The sequence below is a fragment of the Eretmochelys imbricata genome, chromosome 1, assembly GCF_965152235.1.
Source record: "Eretmochelys imbricata isolate rEreImb1 chromosome 1, rEreImb1.hap1, whole genome shotgun sequence".
NCBI classification, from domain to species: Eukaryota; Metazoa; Chordata; order Testudines; family Cheloniidae; genus Eretmochelys; species Eretmochelys imbricata.
The window spans coordinates 28,860,252-28,877,927 of NC_135572.1; the positions used below are offsets into that span (position 1 = coordinate 28,860,252).

At 40.1% G+C, this 17,676-nt stretch overlaps 2 protein-coding genes and 4 non-coding genes across 20 annotated transcripts in view; 1 reads left to right on the forward strand and 5 right to left on the reverse strand.

Annotated features, from left to right (window-relative positions):
- CEP295 (centrosomal protein 295) overlaps positions 1–9,116 on the forward strand; it is a 54,932-nt gene extending 45,816 nt beyond the window's left edge. For 6 of the 7 annotated variants that reach the window (XM_077808060.1, XM_077808068.1, XM_077808113.1 and 3 more), the window contains 7 exons: positions 46–728; positions 1,356–1,529; positions 3,285–3,402; positions 4,237–4,440; positions 5,239–5,338; positions 7,575–7,674; positions 8,702–9,116. In XM_077808060.1, the coding sequence (XP_077664186.1) occupies positions 46–728; positions 1,356–1,529; positions 3,285–3,402; positions 4,237–4,440; positions 5,239–5,338; positions 7,575–7,674; positions 8,702–8,740 (1,418 nt within the window). In that variant the 3' untranslated portion in view covers positions 8,741–9,116. The remainder of the gene's footprint in view (positions 1–45; positions 729–1,355; positions 1,530–3,284; positions 3,403–4,236; positions 4,441–5,238; positions 5,339–7,574; positions 7,675–8,701) is intronic. The other variant, XM_077808076.1, reaches the window with a different exon arrangement.
- Positions 6,514–17,676, reverse strand: part of TAF1D (TATA-box binding protein associated factor, RNA polymerase I subunit D) — a 32,832-nt gene continuing 21,669 nt past the window's right edge. For 8 of the 9 annotated variants that reach the window (XM_077808207.1, XM_077808177.1, XM_077808196.1 and 5 more), the window contains 4 exons: positions 17,254–17,322; positions 15,999–16,087; positions 14,776–14,866; positions 6,514–12,524 (listed from right to left, as the gene is read on the reverse strand). The gene's annotated coding sequence lies outside the window, so the exon portion shown is untranslated. The remainder of the gene's footprint in view (positions 12,525–14,775; positions 14,867–15,998; positions 16,088–17,253; positions 17,323–17,676) is intronic. The other variant, XM_077808225.1, reaches the window with a different exon arrangement.
- Positions 14,592–14,724, reverse strand: LOC144259729 (small nucleolar RNA SNORA25). Its single transcript, XR_013344876.1, has one exon. It is a non-coding gene; the product is annotated as a small nucleolar RNA SNORA25 (small nucleolar RNA).
- On the reverse strand, positions 15,320–15,440 carry LOC144259731 (small nucleolar RNA SNORA32). Its single transcript, XR_013344878.1, has one exon. It is a non-coding gene; the product is annotated as a small nucleolar RNA SNORA32 (small nucleolar RNA).
- On the reverse strand, positions 16,204–16,344 carry LOC144259727 (small nucleolar RNA SNORA8). Its single transcript, XR_013344874.1, has one exon. It is a non-coding gene; the product is annotated as a small nucleolar RNA SNORA8 (small nucleolar RNA).
- On the reverse strand, positions 17,399–17,530 carry LOC144259733 (small nucleolar RNA SNORA18). The gene has a single exon (XR_013344880.1). It is a non-coding gene; the product is annotated as a small nucleolar RNA SNORA18 (small nucleolar RNA).

Here is a 17,676-nt window from a genome sequence, read left to right on the forward strand (position 1 = left end):
TCTATTGTATGTAGTTAGACTTTTCTGACAGTCTGACTTTTCAAGCAGGTTCTGAAGAATCTTTTCACCCTCTTCAGTTGGAATCTACCCTGAATGAGCACAGACAGAGAACTGAACCACCAACAGGTCTTCGCATTGTATTTGAACAAAATTCTAAAATTAAAAAATCAGAGAATGAGAACTACTTTTCACCTTTTGGAGACCAATATGGGGGGCTGGCGAGAAATATAAAGAATACTAATCTCCAGTCTTCAGTGGAAAACCTGCGGAGTCCAACTCTGAGTTCATTGGAAGAACAGGGTTCATTTTATCAGCTACTTACAACACAGATTACAGAAAATGAGACTCTCCTGACTGAACATTCAGTAAAAGACGTTGTGGAACTGAGAAGAGAGAACTTGTGTTTTGAAGAATTACCTGTTGTGACATTGAATAAGCACAAGGAGCTTACTGAAACTCCAGTTCTTGGAAATGAAGCAAATAGGATTGTGGAAGGTGACCGTTTACAGTGCAGTACAAATATATTGGAGGAAGAACAAAGCATTCTGGAAGTACAGATGTCATCTAGAATGCCTAGAGCAATAGACTCAGAAATCTCCGTCAGCCCTTCGCAAGCAACTATACAACAAAATGGTGGTTTGCCAGAAATACCCCAAAACCAAAATTCTAATTTAGTGCTCACAATATGTTCAGGGTCACATTCCTTACAAAGCCGTGTGCCAGTCTGGGTGAGTGAAATAAAGGTTTCACAAGGTAATTGTTAGTGAGTTAAATGCCATTCAGATTTCAACCAATTGCTCCATGATATTTTAGACCTTTTGTAATTGGAAAATTTAGCAAAGTTCACTTTACAGTTTTAGTTTGAGACTTCTCAAAATTTGTGTAATTTAATCTGAAATTATACTGATCCTGGTCATTTTAGGTCTAGATTTTAATTGAGAAAAGGCTAGCCATTATGGTAAAGGAAGATACGGTTAAAATGGTTAATTTAGAAAAACAACCAAACTTTGTTATAAATGCTGTTCCCTTAAGGATCAAATAAAAGCTACTTTTGTTTGCCAAGAATTAGCTTTCAGGCTGTGACTAGAATTCCGGTTTAGAGGAGGGGTGGAAAAGAGGTTTTGTACAATGGCAAATAAAATATTTAGGTTGGACTGAGCTCCTTTAGAGGCGTTCTGAGTACATCAATAAATGTGGGAAGAGCACTTTGCCTGAGGTATTTCTTTCACTGCCTGGGGCACGTTTTCTTTTTATCTGTATGTTGAATAATTCTTTCCTTTGTAACAGGCTAACAAATGTTGCTGTTGCTAGAAATATTGATTTTTTACCTTGATGTTGTCTTCTCTATTTTCTAGGAGACCGAGTCAGGGCATGGTATTATGGAAGAACCTGAACTGACTCTGATAAGCTCAAATGACATCAGTGTTGCAGAATCGGACTCTGAACACATTAGCCAAGAGAAAAAAAGAAAAAATAAGTTTGATAGCCTGGCATATGCTAGTCAGTCTGAACTTAAAAGTTGTTCTGAGGTAAATCTTGATTATCTCTCATCATTTTGAACCTGGTACTGCAGATTTTTTGCTTTAGTAGGAGGAAGAAGAAACTTCATAATTTTAAAACATGTAATACAATATTGTAAATCATTAGCATGTTTTGGGTTCTCCAGATTTGCAGATTTTTGCGCCATTTGGTGATGGTGCCATGTCTGGTAGGTTGGGCTGATGCAGAGAACTGAAATCCATCCTGCTTCTTTCATTTAGTCCTTTGCCTTACCCCAGCAGCTTAGTTGAGATGGAGTACTCCAAAGTTCACACTGTCAGAGGAACAAAAATGTCCCCCGTTGTTAAGGCAGAACAATAACCCATTCCTGGAAGACTCAGTGGGAAAGGCAAAAATCCTATTACCTTACTAGAGAAAGGGCATCCAGGTATTGCATAGAGGCACACTTCAGAGCCATCTGCAGTTCTCAGAATAGACAGAAGAGGATGGGCTCATTGCATTACTGCACTAGTTTTTTTTTATTATAGTATCCTTTTGTCTTTTTTGCTCAAATTAAGTGAATGATGTCCCCAGACCCCTAGGGTACTGAATGACTAAGTCAGTGGGTGTGAGTATGCTATTTAAGTTCTGACTGCATGCTTCCTTATTCTAATTTAAGAAACTTGCCTCGGGGTATTTTGTAGTAGACTTTTAATGAGACTTCTGGAACTGAAATTCAGACAATGTTTAGGGGCCTCTCTCTATCCAATCCTCCCTTTTCCTTCTCAGTGGATAAACTATAGCTTTTCCTCAGAGTTGCATGACTCAAGCTAGTGTATCATCTGTTCCATCCTCAGGATATTTTAATAGCTCTGGAAAGGTCCATGAGGATGCTAATGATAAAACTTTAAAATCAGGTTGTGAATGATTATTTCCTCATTTGAGGACTGCCAATTTTCCAGGCATTTCCTTGGTGGTTCTCTTTGACCTAGATCATTCTGTCACTATTCAGATGCTCATATGTTGTCCACAAACTGTCCCTGACCAGTTCCAAACTCTACAGATAATGCCAGTTAGGATTAAACCATTCTGACAGTGGATGATCACAGGGTAATTTATTCAAAGATACCTTTTCTCAAGACTATGTGGATGACTATAATATAGTTGATGCCAGCCAGTGTTTTGAAGCAACATGCTTACATAGCTGCTATCTTGGGAAGATGACCACACACATTCAAATGAATAATAATTAAATTGCAAAAGGGAATAGTGACAGTGAAGAGCTCCAAGTGCATGAAGGTAGCTTTTAAGAAGCAATTAGACACTGGAAGAAATTGAGAATAGACAGTTGGAGGCTGTTGTAAACATTGGGGCAGCATTGGGGAGTAACATTTATCTGAGAATAGGAGAAGTAGACAGAACTGTGTGGGAAATAGAGATGGAACAGGAAGAAAAGCGAACAGATGTAAGTGGGGTCAAAACTGGATCCTGAGGCAAAAATGAGAAGTTTGAACTTGATGGGGAAAAGCGGCTTTATGGGTAAGGATCTGATTTTTTTTTTGTTTTGTTTTTTTGTTTTAAGAGAAGTTTTTATAAAATGGCTTTTAGTGCCAGGAGTCTGGATTCCCTGCTGCTGTGTGCTAACTACGTTTTTCTTGTATCTATGCTAATGATGAAAGATCTTTCTGTTGGCTCCTTAATTGTTTGTTCCTTGACAATAATGGAGATGCATTAATATTACTTCACTAAAATGTGTAGCCTGTTCTAAGTACATTATACCAATCGATTCTTCTGTTTTGCAATAGGGGAGAGAATTTTTACCTTTAGACCCAGAAGCAGATTACTCTGTTTTCACGCTTCCTGACTACTCTGCAATAGCTCAGAGTCCTAATGAGGATCAGTCTCCATTACGTCAATCTGCAGGTACTCATGTGTAACTTCAGTATACTCATTAGAACTGAAACAGAGAATCTCTGAAATATTAAAACATTGGTAAAATACAGCTCCACTTATGGGAGACTTGTAATTATATAAGTATATGCCGCCATTCATTACAGCATCATACTAGATGTGGTCCAGGTCCAATGTATACCACCGTACCATGGAAACAGCTTTATTTGCCTGTTCCTATTGAAAAGTCTGTTTCAACATTGCCTGTCTTGAAGGCTTACTTCAACAAGAAGCTTATTAACTCTTCTCATTTCACATTCTATCCCTTTTACTAATTAGAAAATAGTCTTTCACTCCTTCATAATGTACCACCAGCTTTGCTGAGCTATTGCATAATATGTAATGTTCTCCATCTTTCCTAATTTCTTGTTGGTCCCCTGCCCCTTAGTATTAATTTGTAAGCTTCTCAGACCAAAGATCTGAGGATCTGCATGAGTGGGTGCCTAATACACTTTGGGGCCTTCTTAAAATGACAAGCTAGATCTGCTCTGTGTTTTGAGAATGTCTGTAATTTGGACCCTGTTGTTTATAGTGTGTTTTAAGGTATTAAGATTTAGTAACATGTATAGCAAATCCAAAATGCTATATATGTGCACTGTAGCTTTAAAATAACTGTAGGAACCATAAATCTGAATTGCTGTTTGTTTAGTAAATTTCCTAATTCTCCTCAAATCAAACCTTGATACAATCCGTGAAAACAGTAAAGCTCAGTTTTAGGACAGCTATCTAAATTCATAGGTTACTACAGGTGATTATCCTATCAGCGATAAAATCAAAAGTACTGAGACCTTCCTTCTTTCTTCACAGTCATGTTGTTAGAGTTCACTTCCACACCAGGTAGTTTACAAGAATCATTTTTAAGGAGAAAGAAAAACTTCATCCAGAAGTCCTCTAAAAGAGTGGAAGAAATAAAAAATAGAGAGAGAAGTTCTGAAAAGCATCAGGCCAAGCTGTTTCAAAGGGACAAGACTGAAAGATTTAACATGCCAAAGGAGGATTCTTCTACTTCTGGTAAATTTCATTTGGAAGTAGGGTAAAGCATTAAGGATTCTTCTAGTAATTATTCCATAAAGCAGGATAGAGTCTGCTATTTTTGGATCTTTGCTCTTGCAGATCAGAATATTCTGTAACAGGGGTTCTCAAACTTTTTCACTGCCTGGATCACATCTTAAGAGCGTTTCAGAGATACCTCACCCTCTCATAATCCTAGGATCACCTCTTCACCAGCTTAGTTATATAAAATCCCTGGAAAAACCGTGATTGCTTACATAAAAAAGCAGTATTGAGAGCGTAACATATTTTTAGCTTCTTTTAATGGGAATTAGAAGCTGGAAATAAGGAGCATAGCTAGCACCATTATGACAGGCTAACTCTGTGGCCTGCTATAGACAATAATCTAAAAACTAAGAGAGCCTCACAACTTGGTGGTGGTTCCCTGTAGGAGATAAGACCGTTACTATTGTCCTTGGCTGAGATTTGGAGACTTACTCTCAAAAGAGAAAATTCTGCCTTATGGAGTCCATTCTATCAGCCTGTTTCTTTTCAAATGTGTTTTCTCCAAAATAGGAAACATGATTTAGTCTTTCTTGTTTTTGTTTCAGACCTTACTGCCTTTTGAGGCCAGGGTTTACCTGCTGTCTGTCAATCACTACACACTCAATTTTGTAAAAGGTGTAAACTTGTCCTGGTAAAGATTATATAGTTGTCACTGGTACAGTTGTTGTCACTGATCTGTATGAGCCCACTTTTGGGTTGGCCTCATAGTTGCATTTTTAAATTTAAAAAAAATATATTTTGTTTAAAACAAAGGTGCAGTTATCAGTCAGTTGAAGAAAGTGGGGGAAGTGAAAGTGTGCTCTCCAGAGGACAAAAGGTCTGCAGATGTTCAAATGCAGCAGCGCACTTTAAGGTATTGTGTGAATATAGTTGGTAGAAATTAGACTAAACTACTTTTGTTTCTGAAATAATACCTGTTGCACTAATATAGAACCTTAATTTTAGCAATGGTTTCTGATCTCCCATTTATTTCAGCCCCTTAGACCTTAGACTAGATGAGTGCTTGTGGAGACTACTATTTTGTGCTTTTTGTTGGGAGTGCAAGGCAGGAAACTGGGGTAGGGAAGGAATTTTTCTCCAGGTCAGATTGGCAGAGACCCTGGTTTTGGGGGTTTTTTTTGTTTTGTTTTTGTTTGGGTTTTTTTGCCTTACTCTGCAGTGTGGGGCACAGGTCACCTGCTGGTTTGAACTAGAGCAGGGGTGGCAAACTATGGCCGTAGGCTGGATCCAGCCCGTGGAATTGCCACCTCCATGACACTGCGGGCCCCACACTGCTGCTAGAAGTGGACGGCACCACGTCCTTGCAGCCCCTGCTGGGGGAGGGCCAAGGGCTCCGTGTGCTGCCCTCTCTTGCAGGCATAGGCACGCACACACGCCCACAGCCAGGAACGGGAACTGTGGCCAATGGGAGCTTCAGGGGAGGTACCCACAGGTGAGGGCAGCATGCGCAGCCCTTGGTCGTGGTCCGTGTGTCCGTCCCCGGGGTCTGCAGGGATGTGGTGCTGGCCGCTTCCGGGAGCAGCAAGCCTGCCCTGGCCCCGGTGCGCACCGCTGCCACTTCAGGTAAGTGGTGCCAGGCTAGAGCCCGCACTGCAAACCTTTCCTGCACCCCAACTCCCTGCCCTGAGCCCCCTGCTGCACCCTCACCCCTCCTGTACCCCAACCCCCTGCCCTGAGCCCCCTCATACACTCCACACTCCTCCTCCACCCCAACCCCTGAGCCCCTCCTGGACAACAACCCTCTGCCCCAGCCCTACATTCATGGCCCTGGATGCAATTTCCCCACTCAGGTGTGGCCCTCAGGCCAGAAAGTTTGCCCACCCCTGAACTAGAGTAAATGGTGGCTTCTCCGTGACTTGAAGTTTTTACATCAAGATTTGAGGACTTCAGTAACTCAGCCAGGGGATATGGGCCTATTACAGGAGTGGGTGGGTGAGGTTCTGTGTCCTGCAATGGTGCAGTAGGTCTGTCTAGATGATCGTGCTGGTCTCTTCAGGCCTTAAAATCTATGAGTCTGAGTCCACTCAGTTCAGGCTTAATCATTTTCACCTTTATTTATAAAACTTCAGACATACATGATGAAATAGATAGAGGCCCAAGTTACCAAATTCTGGGCTACCAGGAAATTCTCCTGTATTTTCTGACTATCATTGCCACCTCTGACCCCTGGTCTGGTCGGTCAGACTTATTCCTCCAGTGTCTGCTCCAGTATTGCTCCAGTTTGGTTCTACTAAACTTCATTTGCATATGTAATGTGGACAAGTATAAGAATCCATTAATTAAATTTTTCTCCATTCAGCATTAATGTAACCCATACAGTACACATGTGCAAGCTTCAATGTACACAACCTAGGCTGCTTATACAGTTTTCATGTCACCTTGTCCTTATTTTTCCCCACTAAAAGGCACTTTTAGTATTACAGGATTGTATATTTATTAAACTAATTAACTTTTCCTTTTACCAAAAATCTAATGTAACACATTCCATGAACAAAACATCACTTTTTCCCAGCCAGCTGTAGCATTACTTAAGCAGATTTACGTAAGAGAGGAAAAAATTGGCAAAACACCACTCATGCCAGGCAAAGTTAGGCTGAGACCTTGGCCTAAGTGTTGCTGCATCTAACCTCATTCGCTATCCATAATTATAAATTATGCTGTATAAATAGTGTTTTCACTCTTTAGTGAAAAGACTTTTGACCTACAGAGTTCCAGGCAAACAGTTTTTTCCCATTCTGTGACTTTGAGTTGTTACAGCTAAAATAATTATTCATGCCAATGTGTTTACAATTTAAATCTAACTTCAGGATTTTAGATCAGTAAAACATTGGGAAAATTGCCACTCACATTCTGTCAAATGTCAAGATGATAATATATAGTAAAACAATTACAAATATAACCTCAAAACTCTGGGTAATTAAACTTATTGGATATAAATACTAATAAGGATTTTTGGCATACTAGAGAAGTAAACCAAAGTTGCATTTTTAATCGTTTCCAGTTTAACCCTGTATATGTAATACAAACACTTTAATTTTTAAATTGAGCCCCCATTAATAAGAAGTATACACATTTTTACTGTTTGGCAGACTTTATAATCAACTAGCTGAAGTGAAAATCAGAAAGGAAGAGAAATCAAGACAACAAACCTACGCTAAAAACAGGGAAAAGGCTAAAGAGTTTCAAAAGGTAACTGCATCTGGTACAGTATCTTAAACCCCTTGGCCTAGCGTTTCTCTATTTTAATGCCTGTTGTTCTGAGCAGTTCTAATTCCACTGAGCTGTCGGTGAAGTCCCTTTTTAATGAGACTGCTATCTACGTCGTATTGTTAAAAACTGGAGTTCATCTAAAGCAAATGTGGTAAGCCATTCGTGCAGTAATGATGAAATTCTACCACCCTATCTCATGGTGATGAATTACAGCCATGTGACGTGTTTATAGGCTTTCAGCTACTAATTTTTTAAATTGACATACTAAAATTTTGCATTTTTCAATGAAGACCAGGTTGAAAAATAGCAATAGAGAGCTACGGTCTTTAAGGTGTATAGTTAAATTATGAACGCTGGCAAAACAACAGTGGGAAAGAAACAAAACTATCTAAACTCTTCCCTACAAATTAAATCTGATTAAGCATCATCTGATCCTGATTTTTCCCCTCCTGTAACTTTGCTGGAAAGAGTGCATTGGTGAAAACCTCCCAAATTAGGAGTCAGTGTTTGAAAGCTTGGTGCCTCTACAGTCCAAGTGTTCCACTTCTAGCTATTAAGAGGTTACACTAGTTTTGTTTTTGAAATGGAACTGCTCACTTGATTTAAACCAAACCATAGTATCAGGATTTAAACTTCTGGCTACTGTTGGCACACTGTTCCATTCATTGCAACAAATTTAGGGTTAGCCTGAGAAACTCCCTCCAGGGGGACGCAGTTAAAACATCCACTGCATGACTTTAAGAAATATAATTATTACTGTGCTTGTTCTGTTATTTACATAAGGTTGCCTGGTACCAAATATACACTGATGTATTTAAACACTGAATACCTCATTGTCTGAATAAACCAATCTGCTGTTGTGGCAAGTATTCAATAGGACATTGATGCTTAGCTGATGCCCTTCCTATTGAGCATTTAGCTATTCATAACACTGCCAGCCCGTTATTTAGGTACTTCGCATCTAAATCAATCTGCTAGATATTTAAACATCTATTTTTACTTACAGAAAACACTGGAAAAACTACGAGCCAAAAAGACACATTGAACACTAGATCCTTTAGGAGACTTCTGGGAATAAAAAGTGCTTGACTCCTTTCTCAGTTCAATCCAAGGAATGTATGATAAGGCCAAAGTCACATTAAGCAATATCATTATGTGGCTGTGAAGTACTGAGCTTTGATATAGGTCAAATTCATAATTTAAATATGTAGCAACCTCAGTAGTTTGTTCCCAAGATTTGAGTGATAACCACTACCAAAGCTTGCCTAATTAGATTTCATCTTCCAGTTTATACTCCATTTCTGCTTGTATTATGACTCAGATTAACCAGATCTAGATTGTACAAAGGCTTTTTAATTGAGGATGGTCTGCATTTAAAAGTGAAGTCAGCTGAATCTTTTTAATAAAGTTTTGTAATGAAACCTGTGCATGTGTCAATTTATTGGAAAATCATAGGATACAGAGGTAAAACAGTCCAATTTGCCTAATTCCTATTAATTTAAAATGATACACCCTTTCAATGACACTTGAGGGGAGATTTATTTCAAAGGTGAAAATAGTGGTGTCAAGGTTCCTTCCCCACTCTGAACTCTAGGGTACAGATATGGGGACCTGCATGGAAAAACCTCCTAAACTTACTTTTACCAGCTTAGGTTAAAACTTCCCCAAAGTACAAACTATTTTACCTTTTGCCCTTGCACTTTTGCTGCCACCACCAAATGTCTAACTGGGTTTATTAGGAAAGTCATTTGGAAATGTTTTTTCCCCCCCAAAATTCTCACCAAAATTTTGCACCCCCCCTCCTGGGGAAGGTTTAATAAAAATCCTCACCAATTTGCATAGGTGAACACAGACCTAAACCCTTGGATCTTAAGAACAATGAAAAAGCATTCAGTTTCTTACAAGAAGAATGTTAATAGAAGTAAAGAATCATCTCTGTAAAATCAGGATGGTAAATACCTTACAGGGTAATTAAATTCAAAACAGAATCCCTCTAGGCAAAACCTTACATTACAAAAAGATAGGACTATCCATTCCATTCAGCACAGCTTATTTTCCAACCATTTAAAGAAAATCAAATGCATATCTAGCTAGATTACTAAGTTCTAAGACTCCATTCCTGTTCTGTCCCTGGCCAAAGCATCACACAGACACACATCCTTTGTTTCTCCCCTCCCTCCAGCTTTGAAAGTAACTGTCTCCTCATTGGTCATTTCGGTCAGGTGCCAGTCAGGTTATCCCAGCTTCTTAACCCTTTACAGGTGACAGGGCTTTTCCTCTGGCCAGGAGGGATTTTAAAGGTGTCATAAATATAAAGGGAAGGGTAAACAAGTGGTTAGGCCTGTTACTATTAATTCCCATTGAAATTAAACCCTTGCCATTTTTACCTTTGAAAATTTTACCCAATGCATTTTACTGAAACTCTGCAGTCCCTCAAAGGAGTCTGACACATAATGATAAACTGTATCCTGGAAAGGCTGTAGAGTCTTACAGTTAACATGAGATCACTTTACCTCTGTGTACTCTAGTGGTGAGACTGATAGTGGAATATTGTATCTAGTTCTAGTGTCAACATTTACAAATGTTAAATAGAGAAGCTGAAGAACATGCCTCAGGCTGTGTCTACATTAAGTCCTGCATTAGAACTTGAAGTAGCAGCTGCTGGACTTGTTAACCTAGGGCAGGGGTGGGCAAACTTTTTGGCCCTTGGGCCACATCTGGGTAAGGAAATTGTATGGTGGGCTATGACTGCTCACAAAATTGGAGGGTGCTCCAGGTGGCACTTACCTCAAGCAGCTCCCAGAAACAGCAGCATGTCCCCCCTCCAGCTCCTATGGGGAGGTGCAGCCAGGCAGCTCTGCACTGTCCACTGACAGTGGTTCCCAACCAATGGGAGCTGTGGGGGCAGTGTGCTGAGCCCTGTGGCTGTCTGTGTGTGTAGGAGCTGGAATGGGACATACTGCTGCTTCTGGGAGCCATGTGGAGTGGGGCAAGACCCTGACCCCACTCCCTGGCTGGAGTGCCAGATCTAGGCAAGCCCTGGAGGCTGCTTCTCAGCAGGAGCTGGAGGGCTGGATGTGACCCCTGGGCTGTAGTTGGCCCACCCCTGACCTAGGGTTACAAATATGTAGATGCTAAGGTTAAGAATGGTTGAACCTTAGATCCCCATCTGGGGCTCCAGTGTCTACACTGCTTAGGTGGATGTAAATCTAACCAACCATCCCTAGCACCCTCCCAAAAGGTGGCTGCCACTGCCCTAGCCCATCATGCTGCAGTATGGGAAACTGGCTGTCCACTGGGCAAATAAAAGTCTATGTATGGGCTTCCTTTGGTGGACTCCCCCAGCATGAACCAGTGAGGCTACATCTCCACTGCAAAGAAACAGGGCTTGAACTTTAGGTCCAGGGTTGATGTAGGGTTTTGGGACTGAGCCCTGGGTTTGTGTAGATGGCAGTGGGGGGAGGGAAGAAGGGGAGTTAAGCTTGAGCCTGGGTATTTACTCAAAGTCATGCCCTATCACCTAAGTTCCCTCTAAGCTGTGTATCAGCCTCTTAAGCACTGCAGCTGCTCAGAGGTGTTTTTTTTGGGGGGGGGGAGGAGAAGAGATACACTGCCCCCAGACCTGCTGTGAGTAGGGGAGGCAGCTGTCCTAGGGCCCCAACCTGAGCTACTACAGCAGGGGACACACAGGTCTTCTTCCTAACCCTCTGCCCTGAGCCCCCTCCCACGCTCCCAACTCCTCAGCCCCCCCCCACAACATGAATTTTATAGGCCACTCTGCCTCCATACTGGTGGACATAAAATTCATTCCACCTGTTAGGAAAAATTAGAGGCAATGCTGCCTATGTCTCTACTATACAAATACCCTTAACTAAAACATAGGTACTTGGGCTGTGCTCCAGCAGATCCTGCTGCTCCGGCAGCCCTCAGGTTTGCTGCTGCAGTCATGGAGGTCCTGGGAAGTCACCAATTCAGTGACCTTTGTAAAAGACAGCCTGTGTTCTAGCTACTGAATTCCTTACAATGCAGTTGTGGTGGGTTCAGCTCCTGATGGGGTCAAGTTACCTGGGCTCAACTCAAAGATGGCACCCAGGACCCAGTTTAAACAATAATGAAAGATTCTAGCTCTGTGCAGAATTGGGGTGCTACTGCCATCCCTTCAGCCAGGGGTTCTCAGACTTCTGCACAGGTGACCCCATCCACATAAAGCTTCCGAGTGCAACCCCCCTTCTCTAAAGAAGTGTTTTTAGTGTACAGATTATAAATGCTGGAGGCAAAGCAGAGTTTGGGGTGGAGGCTGACTGCTCATGACCCCCCCCGTAACCTCAAGCACCTGAGGGGCCCAATCCCCAGTTTGAGAACCCCTGCCTTAAGCCTTCAGTAAACTTGACCTGTAGGTAACCAAGTGTCAGCAGCAGCTGCATTGCTGAAAATTAAGCACAGGTGTGTTCAGCTAAGTTACAGGTAACTGAATAGTATGAGGAAAAACTAGACTTTGTACATAGTATGGTATTTATTGAACGACTGCCACTTATTTGCAAGTAAGTTCTCAAATAACTTTAGAATGTGTCATTTTCCAGGGCTCACAATATACAACTGACTCAATCATGAAGCCAATGTAGCAGTTCACCCTGAAGTTTCCTGTCGATTAGAAGGTGACTCATTCCATTAAATCCTCGAAAGCATGTTTTTAAAAATACATGTGACAGTTATCAAGTTTAGGTTAAAGGATTCAGTAATCAAGTTTACTACAGCAGCATCCAGTGGAGCAGTGCAAACTCAAGACGTTTTAAGGTTGTCCACAGCTTAGGGAGGGGTCTCTCACTGACCTAAAAAAAAGCACAGATTCAGGTAACATTGCTGAGCTTCTGGTGATTAAGTCAGTGCATACAATTAGTCATGTCTCCTATTAATAGATATTTAACCATGTAAGGAAATGATCAAAAAACGATCTGGTAACAGGGCCATACCACTTCCTAAAATAAAGCATTACACTGTCTATATTAGTCTGGGAGCATGCATAATTCCATGGGCTAGTTAACGATAAAGAGGTAAGGGAGGTATCCTTTGATTCCTAACTCTACAGAATTATAATTTAAATGCTGTCACCCTCTGCAGTGTTGTAGTGGAGCCTCACTGCCCTTCCAGCTAGCTCCACCGGTTGGTGGAAATATTCATACATCAGAAATGGGTCAAGTTGGGTATCATTCGAAAGCCCTTTCTCCCACTAACAATGGTGTCAAACATAAAAAATGAATACATAAAATCCAATTTTTTAAAATTTACTTTATCACAGGTATGTGAAACATGCAGCCCTTACAAAGTTAAATCATGACCCCTGACTGACAGTATTGCCTTATCAGTTAATGCTCAGATCAGAATCCTGATCAGTGTTTTGTTTTGTTTTTTAAATGTTACAGTATTGCACTGGCAAAGAAACAGTCCAATGGTACTGAGTACCAGCTTTGTTTATGCAAACAGTGTTGTAATGAGGCACTGGTTAAGACAAGCTTTCAGCCAGAAATTACTGGAATGCATCAGTAAATGGTAAGCACATAACATACACTGTTAAACACAAGGACTTTGTAACAATTACTTTGGAATTGTAACTTATACTAGTGATATTCTTCAAAACTTCAGCTACTAGTTGGTACTGTCTCCCCACTGATACCTAAAAATGATCAAGACTGAAATCAAAGTGCCATGCAAATGCTTGTTACTTTCTGGTGACACTGATTTCAGTTACAGACTACAATATATTTGAAAATGTAGAAAAACATCCAAAATATTTAATAAATTTAAATTAGTATTCTATTGTTTAATAGTGGGATTAAAACTGCGATTGATCACAATTAATTTTTGAGTTAATCATGTGAGTTAACTGCGATTAATCAACAGCCCTAATAAGTAAATAAAAATGTTGGGTCTGTTCAAAAGCACCTGGCAGTCTGGATTTGGTGTGTGGTCTGCTTATTGACTAGCCCTCATTTAGAAGTTGAGCAACTTGCAGGTCAACTTCTAAATGACCTGTATGAAGAGTGAATAAGGAATATTGAGCCTGAGTGACTGCTATTTAACAAGGATAATTCTGATATCTCAGCTTTACATAGCTGACCTTCCAAAACCTCACCCCCTTTTCTCCCTTCTGACAAAAAGGATGGCTCAGTCTGCATTCTGGATACAGCTCCCTCAACAAAAACAAAAAGTCACTACAGCTCATATGTTGGAGGTAGGGTTAGTCAAGTTACAAGATGGTATGGAGTTACTCTATCCATTTCCCAAGCCTATGGATGCTACCTCTATAGTGCTACACATTTGAGGTTCCCACAATCAGTGATTAGTGGATTAAAAATGAACATCCCCTGGTTTGGTTCAACCTTCACCCTCATCTGCAAGTCTGCTTTTGCTTCGAGGGTTGTTACCTAGAGCTGGCTTTTGGTTGCTAGATTGTCATTTATGAACGGATTGTTGTTGGAAGTGAAGTATGTGAAGATAAGGTAATACAAGTAAAACTTCCAAGGTTTTTTGGGTCCAGAGTTGGTCCTCAACTAGCAAGAGGAAATCTCCCATAGACAAAAGGGCTTAGAATAAAAAACATTTACAATTGTTATTTCTGTTTTAAATGTGAATACTTAGGGCCAGACCACCAACTGACTGAAGTGACACGTACACTAGAAGTATGGGACTCAGCATCAAGCTGCTTTCCATCATACTTTAAATATTAATTTAAACCATTTCTTCCAGTTCTGAGGTCAGAAGCCTGAAGAACTTAAAATGTAACCTAAATTCTGAAGCCAACATAAGTTTTCCCATTAATTGGCACAGTTGCATTGGATCTGTAATTTGGAGTGTTTAGTGGCACACCTCTTACACCTGATCAACACCCTAGCTGCACTACATCTATCTCCTCAGAAATAGGCCATGTAGCACACTAAGTGCTCATGGCATCCCACAGAGGATTTCAATATTAGGTCATCGCGTTAAGAGCAGCTGGTTTCAGAGCCATGCAAACCCTCTTTGAAATGACCTTAAGTATAGTGGCTGCTGTTGCTTATCAGAATTGCTTGCACACATCCTTACCTTTGCAATACAGCTAGAAAGTTTTCCATACCCATGTCAGCGCCTGGTCTTCATTTGGAATTTGCGGTCAATGATTTGTCAGCAATAGGCACTAAAGGGTTCAAGTGAGAGTCACCAGATTTGGTTAGTATCAAGCCATAATAAATTACAGCAAGGTGAGAGTTGCCTGAAGATAAGCCAGGAAAAGCACTATTCAGAGGCAGTTTAGCTAATGTTGTCAGTTTTCTTTAGTTACATTTAAATGTAGGAGTCCTGTGATAAGCTGCTCTTCAGTGAACCATCTGAGGAGCTTCCAACGAAATCAAAACAGATCTTTATTAGAAATATTCAATAAAGTCAGGGATTTTTGCCTGTAATCCTGATAAAGAACATACTGTCAAAGTGATAATTCTTCCATAGTTAATATTTTAAAAATATTTTTTAGATAGCTTTAGCTGAAATCTGGCTATTCTTAACAGAACAAACCTATGTAAAAAGGTTCTCAGTGAGGATTTATGCAAAAACAGAGCATGACATGAAAGAGTGCTCTTTGATCGCTTACATTACTTGTTTCCAACAGATTTAGTGCTACTAAAGTAGCAGTGCCAAAATCTGATGGAGTTACTTTATGGTCATGTCCACAGCACACCAGAAATGGTATTTCCTAGTATCCTTGGTAATGACCACTGATTGGAGTTTTGAGTAATACTTGAGCATTAAAACCTTTAATGGAAAAGGCCAGAGTTGTTATATGATGATGCGGAAGGCAACTTAAAGCTCTAAAAATTAAGCTGAGAATTGGAACAGTCGTCCTTGACAGATCGAAGCATTACAAGTGCTTACTCCTCACAGTAGACATCAGTTCTTCCTTCACACAGCCTGGAACTTCAGGTTATTTTTTAATCTTCAAAATTGTTTGAGGCACTAAATCACAATACCCACGCAAGGTACATATGCAATGCCAGGTACGTATGTAAGAATTATCCTAATTTCAGATATGGGTAACAATTCCAAATTGATTTTGCCCAAGTCAAAAATGTTATCACAATTAGAGATGAGGATTGCCTTAGTCTCTGAGGTTTAGACTACACTTCAGCAGTGTTGGAATAAAGTAGAAACACTCACTGACTGCTGCAGTTTCAGCATATTAGATGTTCTCAAAACTTAATTGTATTTTGAGTTATTTGCAATTCTATACCTTCCAAATTGAATGAAAAATGTTTCGGCTGTTGTAAGTATATTACCTGTCAAACAAGTTGGTGTCATGATACTGTGTTTCAAACAATTCTTTCGTCATAATGAAATCTGGTCTGTCTAGTGTAGTGAAGTCCCTCTAAAAAGAATAAAGTAGTGAGTGCACCACTGATTGTCAGTCTTCTACAGCTGGTCAATGGCTTACTATATGGATAAGTTAAAATCAGATACATTCAATCCATATAGATGACTCCAGTTTGTGTCAACAGAAATACCAGGTTTAACAAGCACACAGCAGCATGAAAACCAACGATGCCAAATGCTGAATTACTGTAGCACTGGCTTTTGAGCATCCCATCAGAAGAATGCTGTTGGATGCAGATACCTTGCAGTGCGCAGTTAAAACAGTTTGTAACAGCTTCCACCATCCCAAAGTATCAGCCCATTTTAAAATTACATTTCTGTAAGCATTGAATTAGAAGTTAATGATCTAACAGTACTAAACTCCGAGCAAAATTCCATTTTGCAAGCTGTGAAGTAACCAGAAGCATAAGAGGAGTTCTTATTAAATGAAGCTAGTAAAACTCTGTTTCCAGGATTATAAGAGGTATTTGTACTCCAACTGATGCATTTTTTAAAACAGAACATTTAGCTAGTTTTAGTCAAGACACTGCTATCTGCAGTAATTCTGTGGCAAGATCCCTGGATTCTGCAACACTCCAGCACAGTGAATTGGAATTTCTGCAGCAATTTCATTGAATGAAAATACATCTGTTACTTGACACTGATTTTATGCTGCCTCTACCTTTTCAATGTGTTGTACGTTTTTATTCTGAGTACTTACAGCACTTCAGAAGATGGGAGTTTGGCAGCTAAAGAAGGGACAGTTGACTTTTGGCACATGGTCATGGAAAGTTCAGTTTGGGATACATAAATTCTGCTAAAGTTTAGTAAATCCATTAATGTTGCTTTACTTTCATTTGGATTTTAGCATTAGCAGCCCAGCAAAATAAGAGAGATTCACACCTCAAAGCTATTCTTTCAAATTGTCTACTAACTTAATATGTCTGTTTGTTTCTAACCTTCATGGTTTGTCAAGACCAGACAGTGTACAATCTGTTAAAAAGAAAACTTAGTTTTTCCAGCAAAGGCTGGGTGAAGGATTGATTTCACAATTTCTGAAGCTGCAGAAACAGAACACATGAGATCCTAGTTTTAGTTTAAGCTGCAGGGTGACAATGTGATTCAACAAGTTAGTTACAATGAGAAATCAAAGCACAGGACAAGTCACTCACTAAATCTTACCCAGCAATTTGCTCATTTCCTTGTGAGATAAGATTTTCAATCCATGTTGAGTGTTAACTAAGCTAGTGCCTACAGGACAGAAAATATATTGCTCAGTGTCCATGCATAGAGAGTTAAATAGTTACACACGCCCCCCGCAATTAAAATCTGTCTTGCAGTTTTATCCCACAGAGCTAACAAATAGTTCAATGGGTAAAGCGAAACCACAAGTTTGCTCTATGAGGTATTTCCAACGACATGAACCTATACGAGAGGCTCCATCGGGATAGACCTCAACAGTTATGTGGTACTGTAGTAAGAAATACAGGGCTGAGATCCTACAGCTTCTGTAATTTCCAATATAGGACAAGCTTTGCCAATATCAACCAGCCTAAAGATTAACTTCAACAGGAACACCTACTGAAAAGGTAAAAGCCTGCTTTT